Source organism: Megalops cyprinoides, chromosome 4, assembly GCF_013368585.1.
Source record: "Megalops cyprinoides isolate fMegCyp1 chromosome 4, fMegCyp1.pri, whole genome shotgun sequence".
Classification (NCBI taxonomy): domain Eukaryota; kingdom Metazoa; phylum Chordata; class Actinopteri; order Elopiformes; family Megalopidae; genus Megalops; species Megalops cyprinoides.
The window spans coordinates 37585720-37608003 of NC_050586.1; the positions used below are offsets into that span (position 1 = coordinate 37585720).

The 22284-nt window shown below is 44.5% G+C and overlaps 1 protein-coding gene across 2 annotated transcripts; it reads right to left on the reverse strand.

Moving 5' to 3' along the window:
- Positions 1-4745: 4745 nt before the first annotated feature.
- On the reverse strand, positions 4746-13537 carry LOC118776662 (3-hydroxy-3-methylglutaryl-coenzyme A reductase-like). 2 transcript variants are annotated; one of them, XM_036527144.1, is made up of 20 exons: positions 13271-13537; positions 11093-11285; positions 10816-10927; positions 10629-10716; positions 10400-10484; positions 10165-10270; positions 9751-9857; positions 9534-9653; positions 9081-9241; positions 8611-8852; positions 8349-8509; positions 7920-8114; positions 7620-7778; positions 7254-7411; positions 7064-7169; positions 6366-6536; positions 6079-6219; positions 5760-5918; positions 5518-5672; positions 5107-5161 (listed from the first exon to the last, which is right to left on the reverse strand). In XM_036527144.1, the coding sequence occupies exons 2-20, from the start codon at positions 11255-11257 to the stop codon at positions 5107-5109; spliced, it is 2646 nt and encodes an 881-aa protein (XP_036383037.1). In that variant the 5' UTR covers positions 11258-11285; positions 13271-13537. The 2 variants fall into 2 exon arrangements, with proteins under 2 accessions (XP_036383038.1, XP_036383037.1); XM_036527145.1 differs by lacking the exon at positions 13271-13537 and having other exon boundaries at positions 4746-5161; positions 11093-11257.
- Between the last annotated feature and the right edge of the window lie 8747 nt (positions 13538-22284).

Here is a 22284-nt window from a genome sequence, read left to right on the forward strand (position 1 = left end):
GTTTTATTTTCCCCTGAAATGACTACATTTCTGCTTCGCTTCATTTGTGCGTGTGCTATAAAGGGGTGACTCGAGGAAAAATAGAGGAAGGAGTTGTAGTGGCAACAGGAAACGTGAGAAAGGACCGACTGCGTGAGTCCTGAATCTGTGGAACAAAGGGCCCTTTTTCCAGCTGAGCTGTACTTCCTCTGGCCTTGAGAAAATGCTTCGCAGGTGAAAAATCTGTGGCTTGATGTGCCCCTCTTGTGCTTTCCACCGGCAGTAGAGCTTTATTAGCAAAGCACAGCGGGCAGGTAGCATTTTAACCACCCTGTACCCACCTCACATGTTGCCAGCTTGTCTGCCACTGTGTAACTGAAATGTACAGGATTTGTAGAAAGCTGGAGCTCCTCTCCGCTAGCTGCTTTGTTCCAGGGGAGGGGATCCGTTTCGAGCATTGTCTAATTTGCATATCATTTTCTAAAACCTTTGCATCTAACGTGTATAGATTCTGTAAATGCTTTATTGTGTGACTGTTCAAACTTCATATGCCTTAGAGAGCTGGAGTTACCTGGGGGTGTCCGTGGAAACCCATTCAAATCACAAGAGAAGTGCCTCGGTATTAATCCTGGAAGGGGGTGTATGATCGATCACTGGGTACTTCTTGCAAAGCAATTCAAAAGAAAAAAAAAAGTAACACTCTTTTGTTTTTTATGACCTTGTTCTAATTCGCATTTATAAATGCATTTGAAAATGATTGAGGGGCGGGGGGAATAACATTTCACTTGATTTCTTACCTCAATATGAATTTTTCATTAAACATTGTGATTTTGCAATCAGCAGGGGACAGGCCTTCACTCTAAAGAGTCCATCCAGTGACGAGAGCATCCCGCAGTACCAATCAGCTTTTTAGTCAAAGGATTAGAGAGCAGAGGCTGCTAATCTCACAGATCAGACGAGGGATTTCCCAAAAAACCTGATGCTAAACAAAACAATCATTTTATCTGCGTTCGCAAAGGAACGGGCGGGGCTGGCGGAATTCGAATTTGTCTCGTCTTTCTGGTGTTTTATTATCATTAGCGTTTGCACTAAATGTGAGGTAATTTAGGGCGATTACACTAAAGAAGGAAGGGGTCTGGGGAGAACAAACCATGCTGTGAAAATGTGTAACTGAACAGCTTGACATTAGAATATGCGGGACGGTGCCCCTGTCCGTGTGCGTTCATCCATACATGCACGCGTCCCTGTCGTGCTCCGCAGTCCTCCTCCCTCTGGACCTGAACAGATCTGATCAGATCAGTTAACCCTTCGTCCCCCGGTTCAGCAGCACTGTTCTGCTCCCAGACATCTCTGCTCTTGCCTTTGGCTTTCTGATGTACGCCTGTGTCGGAAGAACTTTTCTTTTTTGGGAGTGTATAGATTGTAGATGTTTTATAGAAGCTATATTAAAATTCTTAATGGAATTCTGTACAAATATCCTCACAATGGTATTGACCTGTACAAAGTTGAGAACCGGAGTCAGAATGTTGTATAACAAAATGGATTTTTTTTTTTCTTGTGAGCGTTTTGCTCTACTTTGTTCTCTAATTGAACAGTATTTAAGATTAAAGGGTATTAAAAACTTACTGGCACTAAGTGTGTGTTATTCATTGTCAACATAAATGTGCACGGATCTTTATGGAAATATAGTATGCAGAAAGTAAAGCAAAAGGTATGCTAATTATGTGGTTGGGAGAAAGCATGTTGTACAAATTGTTTCATTTCAGTATTGTTCTCATACCATGAATCTCTTTTTTGTTACATATTAATGTAAAAAAAATGGTATGATCAGCATTCAGAGTTAACCAGGACTTCTGAGTGGGTCTGACCCCCTCTCTGCAGTAAATGAGTATATTCAGTGGTAACTGAAGAGACATTTGAAAATGAGCACAGCATTCTGTGGTGTGATGAGGTGTGAGGGGGATGGGTGACACAAATATAGTCTCTCTTTTTCGCTTCCGTTCGACAGGCTTAGCCGACAATGAAACGGTCTGCATTATAGAAGGCGTTCCTGGGCCGACGGAGACCTGCGAGAGTTAACCAGTCAGATGCTCCCAGGCTGGTGAGATGTGATGCAGGCAGAGCTGATTGGCTGGCCCTCCCTCTGGTGAGGGCAGACCATGCTGATGTCACTTCAGGAGGGCTCCTCAAACACTGTGGTGTACCGGCTCACACACACACACACACCATCTGTCTGTACTGACTCAGGATCAGTGGGCTGTTCAAGTCAAGCTTTTCACTGCTTTTCCCTCAAGCTGAGGGACTGTCCCTACTCTGTTGTTGGTTGTTGGTTGCACCTTCACTTTCATCTTTGTCTCTGGCACAAGTGAATGCGACATTACTTCTTTACTGAAATAATGGGCGGTGCGTACAGCAGTCCAAAGCAAACTGCAGACAAAGTGCAGGGGACTTTCCTATATAAATGAGTTTTAATTACCCATGACAGCCCTGATGAGCATATGAGGGTGGAATGAATATTATATGGATAATTTCTCTTGAAAGTGAAAGCATTGATTCCTCACACAGGCCTTAGTAGTGTGGTCTTGTTGTATAGATAGCAAATGGATACGTAGAATAAATATGCCTATTAGCCAAAATGTGAAGTATGGTCAAATGTTTTGTTATAGTGCCATTTGCTATCAACTTGCTGCAGTGCTTCACAGTGGGCATTCCCAAAATGAACAAAAACAGTGTGATTGAGCTGAGATCCTGGACATAAAATTGTGGGGTGAAGAATTACAAATGTATTGCTGTAACACACGCACATTAAATTCAGAAAATGCTGACAATTACTTTGCAATTCATAAGCAACATATCCTGAGATAGACACAGCTGCATGCAAATAGAAAGCGCATCTCATACGCTTTGCGAATAAAGTAGTGTCTGTTTATAGAGAGCAAGGTTCAGTCTGTTAAGATGGAGGTTTGATGTGTCATGCTGCAGCTTTGGGCGAAGAAACCAACGAATGACGAATGACGATGACGAATTTTGCCATTTTCTTGACCACCAAAGTTTAATGAATAATGACTTGGGTATTAAAATTTTAGAAGTAGAGTGAGGTAACTTTGATACTTGAGCTGTAATAACTAGCTTATCCAGAGAGTAGACTTATTGAATTCTCTGGTGTCCATGCCATAAACCGAGTCCCAGTTAAATCTGGGAATGCTACCTTGGGAACAATGGTTATGCCATGTTATTGACCTTTCCACTGTCAGGAATGATATGGGCCCATAAAGACTAACAAGTCCGGGCCATAATTTAGGATGCTCATTTGGCACAAAAGATCAGGAGTTGAATGGAGCAAAATATATGGCTTTTGAATTTAGACCAAAAGATCTACTTCCCACATGATCTGGGGAAGGTCATTCCATTAGCGTACGTGTCCTACACCTAAAATGTGCTACCTTCTACCTTCAGATAGAATTTAGACTTGTACCTCACCATTTCACTTGTAACATTTCACTCAACCCCACAATTTCTCAAGAAGGTGTTCTTCAGTTCATTGCACAATTAATGGCATTTATCAAGGATATTCTACGTATGATATTCAGTATTATACTACAGTATGTGTGAATGAAGCCGTATCTGAATAACAGAAATGTGCAACTGTGCGGGAGCTGGGCTGAAAGATAAAACACACATATTTACATCCACTGCATCACATTACATATAAAAAAGGCAGCAACAAAAATTTCAGTTACATCAATATTTATTGCAAATTCCCTTTTCATTTTATTACAAAAAATACCTGTGTATACAAAAGCTTATACGACTTGTCAAGACAGTTGTGATTTTTGTTTTTTTGTGTCTCAGCACAGATCCAGCAAGAAGCCATCATTCTGTGCTTTTAAATAAATACGGATGCAAGACCAGCACACACACGTACATACATACTCCTTCCATCACCTCCTGTAAGCTGAAGCAATACGTAGCGTGGTTGGTGACGGGGATCGCGTGTGTGAGCGGACCCGGCGGGTTGCGTGGCGGTCGCCGCTGGGGCGGAGACAGACAGGTTCCAAGTGTAGACATGTACAGCCGAGCCGGTTAGCGACACCCTCTCGTATGGAACAGCAGCAGCGTATTGGGCGTGATTGTGCAGTGCGGTGCGCAGCACACAGCTGTACGCAAAGAAGCAGGAAAAAACAACGCAAACCAATTCTTACACCTAATTTTTAGCACCTTCTTGAAATCATTTGTGCTTACGAGCCTTTTTTTCCCCATTTTAAAAATCAAAGTATATTTTCTCTGCGATATCTGTGCCCGTTACTTCGTGTTAAGTTCTTGAAAGAAAGCGCTTAGTGTTTAGTCATTTGTAGAATGATAACGTTCTTAACAGTTCACTTCATTTTACTCTCAAGACGTAAAAGGCTGTATTTGGCAAACACAAAGTCCGTTGTGCAACAGTATTACCTGAACATTAACTTTGATTCCATCTTCTGAAGTCTTATCGTTACTTTACATTTACATTATGAAAAATAGATCCAGCATAATCATACCAGGGTACTTTTTAGTCTGTCATACCATTCTTCCAGTTGATACAACTTATTTTAATTAAGTCTTACTGCATTGTAAGTGAATTCAGTAACGGCAGAAATTCTAAATTCTGTCTTGTTACAACGTCATTATAAATCAGTGTGGTCAACCCTATTACAGTGTTGGATCTGGAAATGAAATGGCAAATCTGTTCGTCACAGATAGCTGAGATTAAAAAAAAAAAAAAATTAAATAATTTAATAGTTAAAAAAAAAAAAGTCGTACCGTATGGACCCTGTTCATAAAACAAAACCTGTCTGGGTACATTCTTAGAGAAAGGCAGATTCCAACAGTGATCAGTCTTTTAAACAGTGCAGAGACGGTGACGCTTGACAAAACCACATTCGGTTACCAGAAAATCATCCAGGAAGCCATGAAATGGTACAGTTAATCATTGCAGCTTATGCGTATTGGCCAGATTGGATGCTTCCCCTCTGCGTTTGGCAGGTTGGAATGTGACATTGACACTGGATATAAGCAGGCTTGCTCCCAGCATGGTGGGCGTCTCTCCCCACTGGCCGTCCGTTAACTCCTCCTCACGTCCCCATTCACTTCTCACGAGGCCTTCTTGGTGCACGTTCCTACGCTTTCCTGAAGATTTACTTTTGACCTGTTTAAAAAAGGAGGAGCCACATTTTATTAACATTGGCGATTATTTTTCAGTTAGAAATTCTCAATATCTACAGTCCACGTTGACATATTCCACCTGTTCTGCTCTTGCAATAATTGCCTGTATTAGAACTAAAAAAAAAAAAAAACACATCATATTTAGCTGTACTAACTTCATTGAGTGATATTCACTCTAAGAAATGCTTTTTTTCTTTGACACTGTACCTATTACGTACTGCTTACTTCTAGACCATTGTTAATATATGGAATGCAAAACGCCATTTATTGACTCCTTAACTCCAGCATCAGGATCCAAGTAATAAGTGATGGGCATTCAGCGTCGGGGATCGATCCTACCTGTTGTGAGCCATGTGGCTTTTGACCAGGTGTCCGGCGGCAAGCGCGGCCATCAGGGAGAGCTCTCCGGCGAGCACGGTGCCGCACACCACGCGGGCGAGCTGCCGGGCGTTCTCCCCGGGCGAGTCCTGGCTGGCCCCCTGCACACCCAGCATCTGGAACGCAGCATCGCGCGCGGTTACAACCTGTCACGCCAAGCGAGCCGAAACCATTCATAAAAAGGCGAGCCGAGTGCTACATACCTGCAGACAGGCCTGCTGGGGGGGCAGGTTGGTGCCGCCCCCCACGGTGCCCAGCTCGATGGAGGGCATGGTACAGCTGATGTACAGGTCCTCTCCGGCGGGGCCTGTGGCCTCCATCAGGGTGATGCAGTTGGAGCTGCCCACCGTCTGGGCTGGGTCCTGTAGAGGAAAATAAATTCAGTTATTCCCTGAAAAGCACAGTTCAGCATCTCAGATACCTTGTTTTAAATGCCATTTCTTTATGTACTAGAGATAAAAAAAACTGGTGAAATACATATGCTGCTTTATCAGCAGTGGTTAAAGAGAGGTGTTTCCTCACCTGACCGCAGGCGATGTAAATGGCTGCCACAATGTTAGCCGCATGTGCGTTGAAGCCCCCGATGCTGCCAGCCATGGCGGACCCCACCAGGTTCTTGTTAATGTTGACGTCCACTAGAGCTGCTGTGGTGGTCTTCAAAACCTTGAAACAGTTGAGAGAGAGGGATTTAACCAGAGATGCTCAGTTTCGGTAAGGCGCTGAAGAAGCGGCTGTTAAAAGCTCCCACCACGGGCTCAACCACTCGGTCCTTTAGCGGTTCTCGCACGAAGCGTGATGCCTCCCCGTACCTCTTTGACCACTTTAGCGGGGATGGTGGCCTCGCACACTACGGACTTCCCGCGGCCCTCGATCCAGTTGATGGCGGCTGGCTTCTTGTCCGTACAGAAGTTCCCGCTGACCGCCAAGACGTGCAGCTCGGGGAACTCCTCTTGGAGCCGGGCGAGGGCCTGCTCTGTGCCCTGCAGGACACACACAGACATACAGAGGTTCAGCAGTCAACCTCAGTGTGCTTTAAAAGGATACACATGTGAAACAGACACACTCCCACACGCAAAGGTTTCCTGTCCAACGAAACACGCCATTTACTCTAGAGTTGGACTCAGTTCCATTTCGGTTCAGTCAGTTCAGGGAATGAACTGAAATAACACGAATGAACTGAAAATCCATCATTTTCTGTGTGGATTTTTCAAATTCATGTATTGGATTTCAGTTCATTACTGAATTGACTAAACTGAAATGGAACCGACCGCATGATGATTTGCACTGAAAGCAGTCAAAGCTTAGAACAAGATCTGGCATGACCAAGAAAATCACCGTAAGTGCACAAAGCAAGTCCCACGCCAGACACAGATTTATGGCCAATATGTTTAAATGACTGGAACAGGCTATTTATGGTACTAGTCAGGTGACTGGAATTTCCCCTCCACCAGGACACATACAGCTTTGGCATGAATTTGGCTTGACTGACAGCCATTGCAACACTGACCTTAGAGATCATGTTCATCCCCATGGCGTCTCCAGTTTTGGACTGGAAGCGAATGTACAGGTTACGGCCCGCGAGTCCGATCAGCAGCCTCTCCAGGCGGGCAAACCTGCAGGAACAAGCAGCTCGTCAGTTTCCCTTATCCTGCCGAACCCATACCCTGTGGAGCGCTCTCGTGCGGGAAGCTGCTGACCTGCTGGTGTGGTCGAAGGCCTCCTTGATGCTCTGGAAGCCCTCTGGACTCTCCAGCCAGGCCCTGACCTCCGCGGCCTGGCACGCCGAGGGAAGCTGCACCACGGGGCCTCGGGTCATTCCGTCCGCCAGGATCCGGCTGCTGGCGCCACCACCCAGCTGTGGAGGGACACGCAGGAGCGGGGTCAAGGGTCACGTGACCTTAAACTCAATACAGTGGGTCTCTACACTGAAGAGCTCTACTGCAAGCATACCAATTAATCACAAAAAGTGTTTCTTTTTTGTTAAAAGGAAACACATGGCAGCAGACTGTGGTAAGCTTATTCATAAGGGCAGTTTCGTTAGTGTAAACATAGCACGGACTCACAGCAACGGCACGACATCCTCTGTTGGTGCTGGCCACTAAACACCCCTCGGTCGTTGCCATGGGGACCTGGAACTGCCTCCCATCCAAGAGTAGAGGTCCAGCCACGCCCACCGGGACAGGCATGTAGCCAATCACATTCTCACAGCAGGTCCCCATCACCTGTTGGACAAGATGTCACAATGACCGTTTGTGGATTGAAGTGAAGTTCTACGTGTGCTTGGCTTGCAGTCCCTAACTAAGCACATAAAGGTATCAACACCCCGTATCAGTCAACAGTCTTCCAAGCAACAGCACTCTTACCTTAGAGTAGTCGTAGTCCCTGTAAGGCAGGTGCGTGAGGGCCGAGGCGCTGGGCAGTTTGGAGGTGAGCATCTTTCGGCGGATGACCACCCCGCGCTCGGGGGTCTCCATCATGGCCTCCAGCTTGTACCCTGGGATGTGCTTGGAGTTCACCAGAGACATCACCTCAACATCACTCAGGTGCCTGGCGCCCAGCTGTGGAATGACAACAGGACATGGTGAGTATCAGCCTGGAAAATCCCAGTCAATCATCAGACCAAGCAAAGGTGTGGACTGTACTGAAGATATGGTAGGAAGAATGTTCACTGGCAGGGAGGCTTTACAGTTTTGTAAACATTGCACAACATGGCTTACATAAATGACACCAACATGATACTGGCAGAGGTAGTAAAAGGCTATGATGACAGCAGCAGTAGCAGCAGCACACACCTCTGGGTTTTTCAGGATGGCCACGCACTCCTCGATGGACCGGGGCTCTGTGGGCAGCTTTGGCAGCGGGTCGGTGGGCGGCTCCAGTGCCGAATCCTCATCCCCCAACACAAAGGTGCTCTTTGGCTCTTTCACCGCAGGCAGAGGGCGGATCACCTCGGCTGTGAACAGGACAGACAAAGACAGTGTGAGAACGCCGCCCGGTTAAGCTGGAAAAACAGGACAGGTGCCCAGGATGACAGAGGGGAGAAACTGAGCTCACCTTTCTCTTCTTTGGTGGCCTCGACCATCGGCGCGGCAATCTTCTGTGGGGACCGGGGCAAGGCCGGCTCCTTCCTGCAGCACTCGTCCTGGCCCCGCCTCTGGGCCAGCGAGTGGGTGGTGATGGGGTTCTTCAGGGACAGGGAGGACTCGGTCTCTGCCTGCTCGAAGAAGATGTACTTGATGGCCAAGAAGAGGGCCAGCCCCAGGGTGATCACCTGCTCGATGTCCATGCTGATCATCCTGGAAGGGGGAGGGTAAAGCGGTCACATCCTGTTAATCCCGCACAGTCAAACCACACTTTCAGTTTCAAACACACTGGAGTTAAATATCTTAATGAAACACAAGATCTTGGGTAGTATGCAAACTATAGCCAACACTGTCCCACAGAATGGTGCCAATTTTGTTGACTGGCAGGGTAAATGTAAGTGTAAGCAATCTCCTCATGGTGCAGCTTTTACAGAGGCGTACCTGGACAGGTAGAACTGCCACAGAGGCTTCTCTGGCTCGATCCTCTTGGGGATGCTGTCTCCCAGGCTCAGGCCCATTCTGGGTACCTCCACTGTGCTGTTACTGGAAGGCGGCTCTGCAATCCAGCGGCTGTGAGCGTGGACCAGAACCAGGCCCAGAGACTGGATGGGGAGAAGAATGATGACTAATTAACCTCAAAACAGGATGTACGCCTCCACAACCACTTCATTTGAACAGTGTAGGTGTCCTTTAGAGCAGGGATTCCCACATTTTCCAAGTCCATGACCCACTCGCTGAACAAACGCACTTTCTGTGATCCATCTCATTTGAAAATAAATACTCTAGGCCAACAACCTGGGAATTCCACGCTTAGGGGCAAGTATAAGACTGAACCAATTCTGAGCATACCCATACCCTCAGCAGTGCCAAGGGACGGAGGACAGACAGCCTTACCATGATCATCTTGACTCTCTGGGTGACGGGGTTGGGCTTGTTGTCCTCCTCCTCCTCCAGGACGCGGGCGAAGTGGCTCAGCTGCCAGATGGGGCGCCCCTCCCTGCTCTCCCGGGACAGCTGTGAGGGCAGAGGGGTGCACCAAGTGAGCCCTGTGCGAAGCACAAGCATGCATCCTCTGTCCTGGAGAAAAGAGACCCTCTCTGGGATGACTCACCTCCAGCACCAGGGAGACGCAGGCAGGGAAGAAGGTCATGAAGACGAAGTAGTTGGCCAGGACGGACATGCAGCCGAAGCAGCACATGATCTCCAGCTGACGGACACCTGAGGACAGCACAACAGGGACCGAGGCTTAGCAGGGGAACCACTGAAAACGCTACGCCCTCAATCTATAGTCACTGAGTTACACGGAGGCCAAACTAGACAAGTAGGACTCTCTGAACAGGCATTTATTTCCATATTGTGACATGCCACTGTAAAGCTACCAAATCTCTTAATGAATACATAAATAAATTGATAGAGCATTTAAAACATATTTACAATATGTCTCAGTATGGCTACCAAATGTCGCAATAAAAAAAAACAAACAGGCTCACAAAATTCATGGACAGGAGGTGAACAAGCAACTCACCTGACATGGTGCCGACTCCAATCACCAGGCACTCCACAAGAGCATCCAGAGTGAATGTGGGACCCAGGATGGCCATTCCACGGGCAATATTGTCTCTCACTTCATCCTGTGGGGGGACACATTTCCTTGCTATGATGACAGCTGGCTTGGAGATATGTTGAGAATTTATGATGAGGCACAAACTGTGATGTTACAAGCAGAGGGAAACACAGTTGGCTGGACATGTTGAGGGTACCTGAGAGTTGGAGCTGAGGGCAAACTTGGCAAGGGCACATGCTTTGGAAAGGTCAATCAGCAGCAGGAAGAAAGGCAAAGCTTCACTGAAAAACAAAATGAAAACAAATTACAGCGAGGAATCCTCCCAAGTTACAACAATTGTACTGAATTAAATAAATCGGGCCTGAACAGTATCTAACCAATAAGGACGCAAACAAGCAAATGTATGAAAGTGAAACAATGCTTACTTAAGGCCTGTGAGTTCTTTATCCAGGAAGTGAATCACTACAGTGCTGAACACGAAACTGGAGAATATTGTGAAAAGACCAGCAATGCCTGTAGAGATAAAACATTACATGATGCACGATGTTATGTTATGTCATTTAAAAAACATCCAAATGTAGCAACAATTACCAATAGGGTCTCCGAACTTACCCAAGATATACTTTGAACCAAGCTGTCGTAGATTTTGGAACTGGAAGTAGATGTACACAATGGCTATGCACCGGGTGATGGTTAGGATGATAATGTCGCTGCTTAGAATTTGCTGCAACACAAAACACAAACTATCAATACAGAGGCAGTGGCAAAATGCCTTGATGAAGGCCTGATGACTAAGAGCATCTGTGTGCAAATTACATAACCGCAAGCTATCTGAAGTGTGCTCTGCCTCCTCAGGGACGAAGTAGGTGTGCTGAGGCTGATGCTTTACCTCCTCCAGCATGGGGCACTCGTAGTTCCAGCCGCAGATCTGGTCGTTGCCGGTGAACATGTTCATGGACATCATGCAGATGGTGAGCGTGACCGTCCCCACGATCACCTCCCAGGGGTGGGAGGCCACAAAGAGGCCGTGTATCCTGAACAGGTGGGTCAGCATGGCGGCGCTGTGTGGCTCTATAGGTTTCCTAGGGTGCCAGAAAAAAAGGGGGGGCGTCAACCGGAGCGATGTCTCCACACTCACTGGTCCGCTGCCATTCCTCACAAACAGTCAGTCTGGACTGCAGCTCCACACTCAACTTCAGTTCCAACCACTCAGGAACAGATGCCAAGGAATCTTTTTTCCCCTCAATGCAATCAGAATCAAAAGGAAAATCACAGCAAGTTCAGGGGAGACTTAGAAGACAGTTGTGTTCCAGCAAACAGACAGGTTGTACCAAGAGAATTTTCTTCTGCAATACATGGATGGACTGATAAGTCACATCTCTTAAAACAGCCAACTTAATAATGCAGACATGCAGGTAAAATACAGACAATAAAAATTCTTGTTCAACTGACGCAACTAAAAGGGATTACTGATGCAGTTACAGCCGAAGGGCCTCATACCAGGGTGCTGATTATCCTGTCTGATACCACAATGGGACATATATCTGCTTGCATTTTTGGTCTTGTTGCTATGCTTTCTATTTTGGTACAGAGGGACCAGAATGCTGTTGCTTGGAGACTGCCAAAAGCAACTCACTAATTTAACTGGCTTGACTGAAAAAATATGTTATGTAACTAATGGGTGTATCCAACCTATTCAATCAGAAATCCCCGTGTACCATTTATGGCACAGACAAAATCACAGAAAAGTACTACTCATCCTTCTAGCCAAATCCAAATAAATATTTCTAACTCAAATTAGCCTAAACCGTATGAATTAAGAAAATGAGTCTTTCAACGGTTTTAACACTTTTAAAAATGGTTGCCTAAAATTTTACGGTCTCTCATCCCATTACATTTAACTATGAATATATATGTTCACCGTTAACATAAACAATATATTCTTCACTACAATAAACATTTTCAACGTAGTCCTACACTGACAGATACCGGTATGAGATGAGCAATGCACAGGCAATTCACGGTGCCACTTCGGCCACTCCCATCACTGACAAGCAGAGTCATTCTGCCGGTACAGTGACAATACAGACGCCTCAACCTCTCAAAAGAGGAATACTTCGCTCCTTACAGGAATAAAAAACGGCCACTCCAAAAATATGCTGATGGACGTGTGCTCTCCGTACAGAACAATGACTTTATCCAGTCATCAGTTCAACTAAAATAAATGCGAATGCTTTGATTAACTGCGTAGACCACTGAAAAGAAGAACTGCAGACATCTGATTCACGCTCACTCCTAAATATTCAGTTCTGGAACTATCAGTCGATTACATCATATTTAACGCAGTCTGAACAAGCTCATTATTGCGCGCTCCGACACAGCTGTCATTCCAGAAAAAAAAATGTTCAGTTGATTACAATCTCAGATTTATCAAACCTACCGTTCGTGATCACAATGGAACTCTATTGACATGTTAGCTACAAGGGCAGATAACTTACTGTCTGATCGAGCTGACTGTCAAATTTAAAACGTAACCGATGAGTCACCAATCACTGGGTTGGCACACTAATTTGGAGTATTTGTTCAGAATATGACAACTGTTGCATCTGCAAGCACGCCTAATCAAAGCTGATGGAAAAGTGCTATCTTTAAACTGAAATGTGAAAAAGTAACTGTAGCTAGCTGACTAGCTAGCCAGTTGATGACACATGCCGTCTCGTCATACTAATAGCTTAGTTGCGTACATACATGTGTATGGACATTATATGAAAGATGTCACTTAATGCGACTACACTTTAAATTATTGCCTAACAGACTCATGCACCTTTCGCTACGTAACAGATCAAAAGAACTTCCTGCATACGCCTTTGCACTACCAGGGTTAGCAAGTTAGCTAGCTACCCATCTCGGAAGCAAAACACCACACTTAATTCGGTTCAGCTGACAATCTAGCTAGTTTACCTGAGAGTAGAACATCTGACATTACAGTAAAAACCACAACCGCTCGATGTCGAGGCCCTTTCGAAAATACACAAACACCAAAATCCACTACCAGTTAGCAACCTACCTTAGCGGCTGTCAAGAATTTATCAGGTCCCCGCAGCGTCTCCTTAGTCCGTCTTGTTCAGTGCCTGAACGCTCCTCGTCGACAAGGTTAGCGATGTCAAGTGTGAAGTTAGGCGTATAAATGTAGTAACGTTAGCTGATGTAGGAAAAAAAACAGACGCATGTGTGATCACAGGTCTGTTTCAATAAATACGGAGGGTTTGGGCATTGCTTCGTTTGAGAGCAGTCTCTCAAACAGAGACCCATCGACGGAGAGCCCCTAATGTCATTCGGATGCAAAAAAAATGGCGAGGGGTTCGTGGTCCGATGGTGGAGCCAATCGCGTCTTGAGAACCGCCTCCGTCGGCGGCTGTCGTCAAGCCGACCGCGGCGGAGGCGTGGCCAGGAGGGGGACGCGTGATCTCACCACTGCAGCTTGGGCCAATTTCGGAGAAGGTGCAGAGATGCTGTAATGTACCATTGGTTAGCAGGAAAATAAAGCCTTACCAATAGCGTGGAGTTCAACCTGACCTCACCTGCGAAAATCTCGCATGGAACTTCTCCTTCAGCGAAAATGCATTCAGTTTTTTATTTGTACATGCATGTTTTAGTTGAAGAACACTTTAAACACATGTTGCTAGCGTTTTTGTCATGGAATCCTTATCAATAATGCATAAGGCAAGTGAATGTCAGTTTTGATAATGACGGGGAAATAATGTCCACAGAATAGCTTTGTCAGTTTTTTCAGCATTAGAACAATTGCCAGACAATGCGAAATTTTGGAGAACAGCGGGAACAACTCTATCGGGCCTACACAAGAGAAAAAACACATCCCTTTCCTGCCACAACTCATTTTCTTACACTAGCTAACCCTTGATTAATAATGCCACTATCTACAAACCTTCACATGCGTTCACACAATTTAAACAATAGCCTAACAATCTTGCCTGATAACAGGGAGCTTGAAACTGTTGTCTAAAAGCCCTGTTAATTCACCCATTAGATAATGTTTAAATACTATACTGAAAGAGAAGGAATCCAGTCATTGCCTTCATGGCGTCCATTTTTAACTCAATGACTCCACTGAACTTGCGCCACCGGGAGGCTGCTAAGGCAGCTATGACAAGCCAGGCGTTTGTACAGAAAAGGAGGACATTTAATTAGAAATCGGGGCTTGACTGAAAGAGTCCTCTGAACTCTGTAGCCTTCTGGTAAGTGCACAAGTCACGCAATCGCCATATGAATGCATTGCAGCCCATTACGAATTACATAAGTAAAACATGCAGATAGCCCCAGTCCCAGCGTCCAAATCTCCAACGGAGCAGCGGATAGGTCCTAAACAACTAGCTAGCAAGCAACACATGAAAGCAGGACGCTATGTCTGCTCATTACTTCCACCATGGAGGTTTCTCATCTTTCTTGAGTTCCTTGAATGGGGGCCATACTCTTGATGCTGCTTAATGAGCATCACGAACTATCATGCGATTAAGTTCAGTGGGATATCTGGCCCTCTGGTTCCCGATTTACCATGTCCAATAAAATGTGTTTTAAATGAATCTGTGGAAGTGGGACGATATAAAGCAGAGAGAACCACCGCTATCTGTAGATAATTGAAAACTTGCGCTAAAGAAATCGTGCCAACGGGCAGCGATCTACAGTATATGTGGACAGTGTTCTGGTTTTGGCCAATAGGTGGCAGTATTGTGAGGAATAAAGGCGTTCAGCCCAGGGAAGAGCGCGAAACACTGTGCCAGCGTTTCGGCCAACTCTAAAATCGCATTGAGCTAGCTAGTTAGCTAGCCAGCAAACGTTAAAAAGCTAATCTTTTGTCACTTGTTGGTAGACATAGCCTCACCCGAATATCTATATTTTATATCATGGAGGTAAATGATATGTCAGACAGTGACGAGATGTCGATAGTAGCGGACTCGGAGAGCGATGCCGACGAAAATCTTCTCCTGAACAGGTGACCTTGTAGCCGACTTTTCTGGAAAATGTTAACGTTGGGTATTGTTAGGCTAAGTGTAATAGCTAAGAGGAAAACAGTCTATAGAAACCATTTTGCATGCATTTACTTAATCTGATTTACCTAACGTTAAACCCTTCTTTGGGATCTATCAAACGTCGAGGCTGACCGCAAAGAAAAATGTTTCCCCAGGCATGAACCTCTGTATTGGCGATTCTTCTGATTACTCCGGGCAGATAGGCCACTTGCTATATCTTAACTGCCTGGTTAGATGTATACCTTGTGGTAGATCAACTGAAACTAACAATTAACGAAACTTTTATTTCACAGGTTAATGTGTGTAGGTGCCGTAGGATTGTCACCCTTCGGGTTTTCCTTCAGTGGCATTGGTAAGACTTGCCACATCGTAGTTTCCTAAGTAGCTAACGTTAACTGACTTAACTAATTGGGTATCTAGCTGGCTGTCACATTGTGCCTGTAGCTCTGTATGTCACATTATTTTATTTTTTTTGCAATAAGTTTCTCCGCAGATAGAACCACTGTCGTTCAGAAGGTTGAACGAAATGCAGAAAACTGAACACGTTTCAGAAAAGGTAAAAAGAAACCAGGAGATGAATAAAGTGCACAATGACCTGCAGTTTGTTTTTGCAGCACGTACATGTCGTCTGTTAAAATGACTTGTCAGATGTGCACCTTTATTCTTTTTTTTATATTTGCAGGTACATTCTAGAGGATCCATATCTGTCTCAAGGTCTGTACTGCCATCTTTTACGCAAATTTTTATTGTTAGCGCACTTCATTCGGCGGTTCTCATCTGTTCTCATGACCAAATAATGCCTTTGGCTTTCTTGAAAGTTCTGCAGATACTTTGTCATGTGGAGATGAAGAAAGGAACAATGACAAAAGAGGTAATTCAGAGAATACTCACAGAATGCAGGCAAATACACCTAATGGTGTGCAGTTTCGCAGTCAGGATAGCTATTTTCATATGGTAGGACACAGTAGCTTTTCCACTGGAAAAATGTTAGCAGAAAAAGGAGGATTGTTTTTCCTTCTGCCCATGCAAATCACACTGCCTGTTAGGAGAATGATTGTGTGTAACCTGTTCATAGATAATGTTCATTTTCATTGGAGACAGCCAATTGTGACCAATTTACTCAGGTCTGTTCTCCCTGAGGCTGTGTGGGAGAACGCACATATGAAAAAGAAATGAAATAGCCACATAAAAGTACAGACTTTGGGCCAGTGTGAAGTATTATGGGCGTAAAAATGCATGGACACCGCCTGCTGGTTCTCCCTTATGATTGAATATTTACTTTTTAGTAACTGACGCCACCCTGTGGTAATTTGTGGGAAGTCTGGGGAGTTTGATGTACAGTATTCCATCTGAAGTCGCAGTAAATGATACAGAGAGTAGGAATTAATGAAACACTAATGTAGAGTGCATATTCATATGTCCCAAAATCCCAACATTTTTTTTTTGCTTTAATATCAACCTGATAGACTGTGATTAATTTGCTAGGGCTTTCCCTGCTCTTAGTGAAAAGATGTGACACCTTCTCTGGGAAATTAATTTGCTTTTATATTAATCAGTGTAAACTTCCTTGCATTTCTCTGCCTACAACCTGTCGACTTAACACTTTACAATGTCATTTAGTAATCTACTGTAATTGAGTTCACCCTTTTTTGTTTGATTAACAAAGATTTCAAGGAAAGAGCAGTTGGAAAACCGAGATCAGTGGAGATGGTAAGTGAAAAACAAAGACTTACATGTTTCTGGAGAAGTGTCATCTGTGCCAGGAACATTTCTGTTATTCTATTATCTATTATTCTGCTGTGTGTTTATGCAGAGGCTTCAGAAAGTAAAAGTCCTACCGTGTATTTGTTCTAGCCATTCACTAAATAAGGTGATTACACTAATTAGCCCCTCTACCTGGCTGAAGAGTTGTGCTAATTAAATTCAGCTGGTGTGGTGCATGGGTGGAACGAATACGTGGCAGGACTTTTACTTTCTGAAGCCAGGGTGTCCACCTCTGTCTTTATGTAAGGCAGGTTTAGTGTGTGTTTGCATGCAGCACAGTTTGTGTCTGTGTTTGTGTATGGCTGTCCATATAGCTCAGTATTTCCATAGCTCAGTAAGTTCAACAAAAACTGCTTGTAAGCCCCTGTGTGGAATGCATGCTAACACAGCCACTGTAGCTTCACTCTCAGCAGTGCTGAGTAATGGTTCAGTCTTCAGCTGCCCCATGCCTGGATCCTCTCCTTTTACCCCGTAATGTACCTACACTCCACTGCAACCCTCATAAACACAGGAACATGCGTCACTTAGTGACCAGCACACTGAGGGGGGAACCAGGCAACACACAGCACGCAGGGCGGGTGGTGATGCTCGAGGGAAGAGGCAGAGGGGGAGGAGCGTCGGCACAGAAGCATTTCACTGCAGCAGCGTGGAGGCGGAGCGGCTTGTCCCCGCGCTGGGCCTGGGCTGTAAAGGCATCTCCTCTGCCCTGCAGTGTGAAAGCGGGAGTGACCGCCGGGAGGATGGGACCGGCTCACTGGGGGCCTCCGCGCCAGGCAGCCGCCGGCCTCTGTCAGCCAGGGCTCGGGGAGAGGCCCAGAGCGGCCTCCCCGCAGTGAGACGCAGCGCGAGGCTGAGGAGAGGAGAAGCAGAACAGAGCTCAGAGTCTGAGCCCAGGCTGGACCCTAAACGACAAACGCAGAGCAGGTTAATCGACAGACTCTAAACAGAGTTGTAAAGAAGATTGTAGATAAGCCAAGATTGTCAACATCAGTAGACATAACCCTTAGTTCCAGGACTAGATTTTGCAGTTGGATTTGTGCTCCTTTTAAGCAATAAAATATTATAGCAAGCAATTTGTAGTTATTGGCATATGTAGTCCTCTTAAAGGTCCAGTTACAGTCACATTCCCTCATAATATTAAAATGTGTTTGATGGGGGCTCCCAAGTGGCTTATTCAGTTAAAGTGGTTGCTCTGAGCACAGCCCAGGCTATAAACAGTGTCATCTGCCAAGAGTGACCCGGAGTCCACAGCGGCGGAACAGATTGGCTTGGTTCTGCCGGGGATAAGGGTGGGTAGGTCAGCCAGGGTCCCCTTGGTGGTGCGTGAGCGTATGGGAGGATCGCACTCGCTATACTGTCTGAAGAGGTTGTCTCAGTAAGACGGAGCCTCACGGTCAACTGCCGATTCCAAAATAAGGAAAGAGGCATAAAAGAAAAAAAAAATTACAAATGTATTTAATGATTCTGTGAATACAAACATTACTGTGCGCTGTAACAGTGGATACTGTCAAAGCGTTGTTAATTGTTGAATTTTGTGCTACACTATTTCCAAACTTTGAGCCACTAAAGCTTTTTTTATTTTTCTATTTTTCTGTTTTTGAGATCAATGGCGCGTGGGTCTGCAGTCGATCGGCCCGCTGTAGCAGTGAGCTCTCAGCCGCAAGGCAGCATGTCCCGCCAGCCTCCTCCACAGACCACAGGTAGCGATAAATCACACGAGGAGCCAGCAGCCACCAGCAGGGGGGGCACTCGCGCAGGCAAGCTACTGCGTGTCTCCGGCAGTGTTTCTCAATCCTACTCCTGGAGCCCCCCTGTCTTGCATATCTTCTATCTATCTTTGCTCCAAACACACCTGATTGAAATGACTAACATGCTCTTGATTAAATCATGTGTGCTCAGCTAGTCAAAAGTGCCGCTGATGAGTTCAGTCAGGTAGGTAGAGCAGGGAAAGATGGAAAATGTGCAGAGCAGGAGCAGGATTGAGAATCAGTGCTCTATAGCACTGTAGAACATAACAGGAAAGAACTGTCAGTAAACTAAATACGCACAATATGGCCACTTCCAGGTAATTGTCACTCTCTCTGGAGCCAGCTAAAGGCAGTAATCCCTGAAGGGTTGTATTCATGTACAGTATACTCAATTGCAATATCCAGGTGTTGAAAGAATTATACTTATCCATGTCTGTCGTTCAGATGAGTAACAACTTAATTATGAAGTAAAACGATAAATGGCTTAAATGATTATAATTTTTTCCCCTAAATCTTAAAATGTTACCATGGATGGCACGTTACAAAAAGTTTGTATTATGAGGACAATCTAGGGGAAGAACATGAAAAAATAAACTCATAAACATACAAAGAACTTTGTAAAGCTTTATTCAATCACAAAACTCAAAAACAGAGACCGGATCAGTACACCGCTTGACATTGTGGCAACGCCTTCCTTTGGCTGGGATCCTGGTTTTCTGTGTCTGCTGATGGTGTTATTAATTTTGTGTTTTTTTGCTTATTTAAACATTTTCTAACAATTATGGAGTATCAGGTACAACTGTCAGCAGATCTGTCACCTCCATAGCGATGAATTTCTTAAGAGAAGTTGTTGATTGTATCATCAGTATTTCTGAAATGAGTGCAACGTGTTTAGGATGGTCTCCACTGTATGAAGCTTGTTTGCTGGGTTCTTATGATGTAGGTGTGGAGTTGCTGAAAGGTGGTGCAGATGTCAACACCAGGGGGCAGCACGGAGTCACACCACTGCATCGAGCTGTCAAGACAGGGAATTATTCGGTAACATCGAAGCATTTTAAAACATACACTTACTCTTTTTAAAAAAAAAATTGTCTGTATCAAGAATATAGGATAAATGGCTACATTCATATATTGAATGATTAAAGAAAGGCCTCTGAATGTATGTGGAAGCTAGACATGAGTGATACACTGAATACACATCAAGGGAATCAGTTGTCTGATGTAAAACTCAGTCGCATACATTAATAGTGTAGATGGATCAGGTTACCATGAGTTACCATGAGAGCAACAGTGGAATCTTCTCTGTAATCTGAGCCGTCTGAGAGGGAGAGTTTTACTGTGCGTTTTGTCTGGTACACATTTCCTCTAGATGGTGCAACTCCACTTGTTTCATGGAGCTGATCCCTCAATAGAGAGTGAGTGTGGAAACTCTGCCTGTGACGAAAGCACCGTCGACAGACTAACGGGGCTCGTCCAGGATCACTCACAGGAGAGAGATGACAGACCACGGCAAGGTGTGGAATTTCAGATGTGGTTACCCCATGAGCGTATATACGTATGTTATAAGATGATTTCAGTTGGGACAAGCTGTCACAAATTCCACGCACATGTACAGTTTCAGTAACCCGTGGCCACAGCACACTCATCAGCCGTGAGAAGGTATTTTTCCACTATGTGGATGAGAACTTGTTGGAACAGTTTGTGGCAGCTCTTCTGTTTTGCCACAGGCGCTGGCTCCAAGACACCATACATGAAGGCGCTTTCGTGCTTGCGCAATGTTCAATTACGATCAAACATCCATTTCCTTGAAAAGAGGCCGAGTCAAACTGTGCGATGTTCGCATTCCACTGTGCCTTATGAAATAAACGTCTTGATCAAGTCTTTTCGTGCTTTTTGCTTTTCTGTTGTGGCAGACTTCGAAAGGGGTGTTTATCACCCACTGTACAAACAACCTGTCAGTGGACTCAGATTTAACCATTGCTACAGATGAAAGTAAAATGTATATCCTTAGAGAGAGAGATAAGATATTTCTGATTTCCTTCTCCACTTAGTTTCTTAATGGCTTTGTTTTTATTAACAAAAGATGGGAAAAAATATTGTTTACAAGCACCGTATATTTGTAACCAGCTGGCTAGCAAGCATAACACTACTCATTTTGAAATAGTGGGAAAGTTATTGATAGATATGCTAACTTCCTGGTTTTGTTCTGGGTTTTTCTAGTTTAGTCATCTGTGTTTGTATTCTATACAATTTTTATATCACTTTGCTGTTTGCACTGGTCCTTGAATGCTGCTAGCCAGTGAGGTAATGGTATCAGTTTGAAAATACAGTAAACAAATCCATCAACTCGGGTCTAGTGTCATGCTTTCGCTGGCATTGCAGCAATGCAAAATGGCTTAACTGAAGTTGTTCCCGGTCATGCTAGCTAGCTGAATATGGTGGTGGCAGGACTCCTCTTCTTTCAAACCTGTGTATCTAACATGCCAGATGTACTTTTCCAAGGACTGAATAGTGATTACTGATTAATGATTCATGAGAAGTTCCTTATTTTGGAGTGGCATAGTGTACCTTTGGCTTCATCAGCTTAGACAGCTGTAAATTTTGGTTTTAGTATCCCTGTAGCTGTAGCCAGCTGTAGGTCCTCCACATGATGTTTTTATCCATATGGATGATTCAGTGTTCTTGACTAAAGTTCTAATTGATTAATATGTCCAGTTTCCGCGTGAATAGTTTATTCTGGGGTTTCCTCAGAAACGGTCTAGCTGTTTGGGTAAGTGTGGTTTCCACGCAATAACTGCCATTGTACGTGTAGGGCTTTATTTTTATCTGTAATATTTGTGAAGTCAGGCCTGGCTGTATGTTATCTCTGATATTTGTTTTCACAAGAACAACTGATAGTGCCAGTCCTGCCATGTTCTGTTTGCTTAATGGCATGATATGGCATAATAATGTCTTTCTGCCGACGAACTTGATCTAGAGTGAAATGGAAAAAATTCACAGTTACCATATATACTGCATGGAATGGAATGCTAAGAAGAGTTTCGATTAATATCCTTTTAATTACTGTGGATCTGTAAACCTGTATTCACTCTCGGTCCATTTGTGTCTGTCATATAATTTTTTTGTTTATTTGCCAGTGAGATAAGTTGGGCAGGTGTAGCACAAAAGCCGCATGTTTGTTGCAGGTCTTTGATGATCAAGCAAAAATGGTGAAATTGTCAGCTTCAGTTGTTGAAAAAGGTAAAATTCAATGTTCATCGATGTTTGAACTTTAATTGGCTATCTGCAACAAAATTGGTCATTGGTATGGCTAGTTTTGAAATCTATAGTTAATCATGGTAAGAAAAATTTGAGAAAAGGCAAAATGGCAAGGCTTTATAGCATGCTTTCAGAACATGCATGACGCATTTGCAAATATGATGGTTGGGTTTTAGGTACTGGGTTGTAATGATAGTTCCTAATAATAATGCTTGTTATTCTTATGATTATCACATTGTTTCACGCAAGACCGCAGAAGTCAC